The 1,180-nt window shown below is 75.1% G+C and overlaps 1 protein-coding gene across 2 annotated transcripts in view; it reads left to right on the top strand.

Annotated features, from left to right (window-relative positions):
* Positions 1-1,180, top strand: part of AGAP1 (ArfGAP with GTPase domain, ankyrin repeat and PH domain 1) — a 289,097-nt gene that overhangs the window by 38,988 nt on the left and 248,929 nt on the right. The window contains exon 1 of one of the 2 annotated variants that reach the window (XM_027668081.1): positions 289-1,180. This exon is cut by the window's right edge and continues 711 nt beyond it. The exons of the other annotated variant lie outside the window; for it this stretch is intronic. Within the exon in view, the coding sequence (XP_027523882.1) occupies positions 775-1,180 (406 nt within the window). The 5' untranslated portion in view covers positions 289-774. Of the gene's footprint in view, positions 1-288 lie in introns of those variants that run through there. 2 annotated transcript variants of the gene reach the window in all.

The following is a 1,180-nucleotide window of genomic DNA, read 5'->3' as shown; positions in this document are numbered from 1 at the left end:
GCGGGGCAGGGTGAGGTGGTGCTGCGGGGCAGGGTGAGGTGGTGCTGCGGGGCAGGGTGAGGTGCAGCCCCAGCGCTGCCCCTCAGCCTGTGGATGCAGCAGAGGGACTCCGCGAGCGCCTTTTCCCGGTGCCGGGAGCGCGCCCTCCTCCCGCTCCCGGCGGGCGGGACTCCAGTCCGGCGCTTGGGCGGTCCCGGCTGGCGCGGCCGAGCCCCGCCGAGCCGAGCCGAGCCGAGCCGATCCGCGCTGTCCGCCCCGGGGCGTGCGCCGGGCACTCGGGCACCGCCGGCCCCGCTGCGAGCGGACCTGCCCGCCCGGCCCGGGCTGCTGCGAACGGCGCCGATGGGAATCGGATTTACCCGGCGGAGCGGCGAGCACCAGGAGGCGAGATCCGCAGCCCAGCCGCCGCGCCGTAAACAATGAGCTCGGCGGCGGCGGCGGCTCCCGTGCCGTGAGCGCCGAGCCGGGACCCGCGGGCGGAGGATGCGCGCCGGGATGGGAGCCGTGCCCGGGAGGGCGCTGCCGGGGGCGCGGGCCGGCGGGGAGAGCAGCCGGAGCCCGGCCTGACCCCGCCGCAGAGCGGGGTGTGACACCGGAGCGCGTCTTTTATTTATTTATTTTATTATTTTTTAATCGGGTTGCGGTGGTTGGTGGCTCCGCGTTCGCAGCCGCCCGCGTCTCTCCATCCATCCGCCCCTCCATTCATCCATCCGTCCGCCCATCCATCCCTGCGGTGATGCCCGCGGTGGCCGCCGCCGCCTGAAGGGCAGAGCCATGTACCTCCTGGACAGCAGCGAGCCGCCGGCCGCCGCCTCCTCCCCCGAGAGGATGCAGCGGGGCACCCCGCAGAGGAAGACGGTGTACCGCATCTCCGTGACCATGGTGAAGAAGGAGCTGCTGGGGCCGGAGAGCGGCCGCGCCGGCCCCGAGCTGCCCCGGCGCGGGAGGAGCCGCCCGCCCGGCTCCTCCAGCCTCACCAGGGCCGGGCTGCTGCTGCTGGAGGAGGAGGAGGACGAGGAGGAGGAGGGCGGCGAGGAGCGCGACAGGGTCCCGAGCCCCTGCGGCTTCCGCACCTTCCGGACGCTGAGCACGGGGCAGCTGGAGCTGGGCCGGCTCAAGGTGCCGCGGAGAGCGGGGCCGCCTGTGCCCGGGGGGCCGCCTGTGCCCGGGGGGCCGCCTG

Source organism: Corapipo altera, unplaced genomic scaffold, assembly GCF_003945725.1.
Source record: "Corapipo altera isolate COAL_440 unplaced genomic scaffold, ASM394572v1 183, whole genome shotgun sequence".
NCBI classification, from domain to species: domain Eukaryota; kingdom Metazoa; phylum Chordata; class Aves; order Passeriformes; family Pipridae; genus Corapipo; species Corapipo altera.
This window is presented reverse-complemented; position numbering and strand designations above follow the sequence as displayed.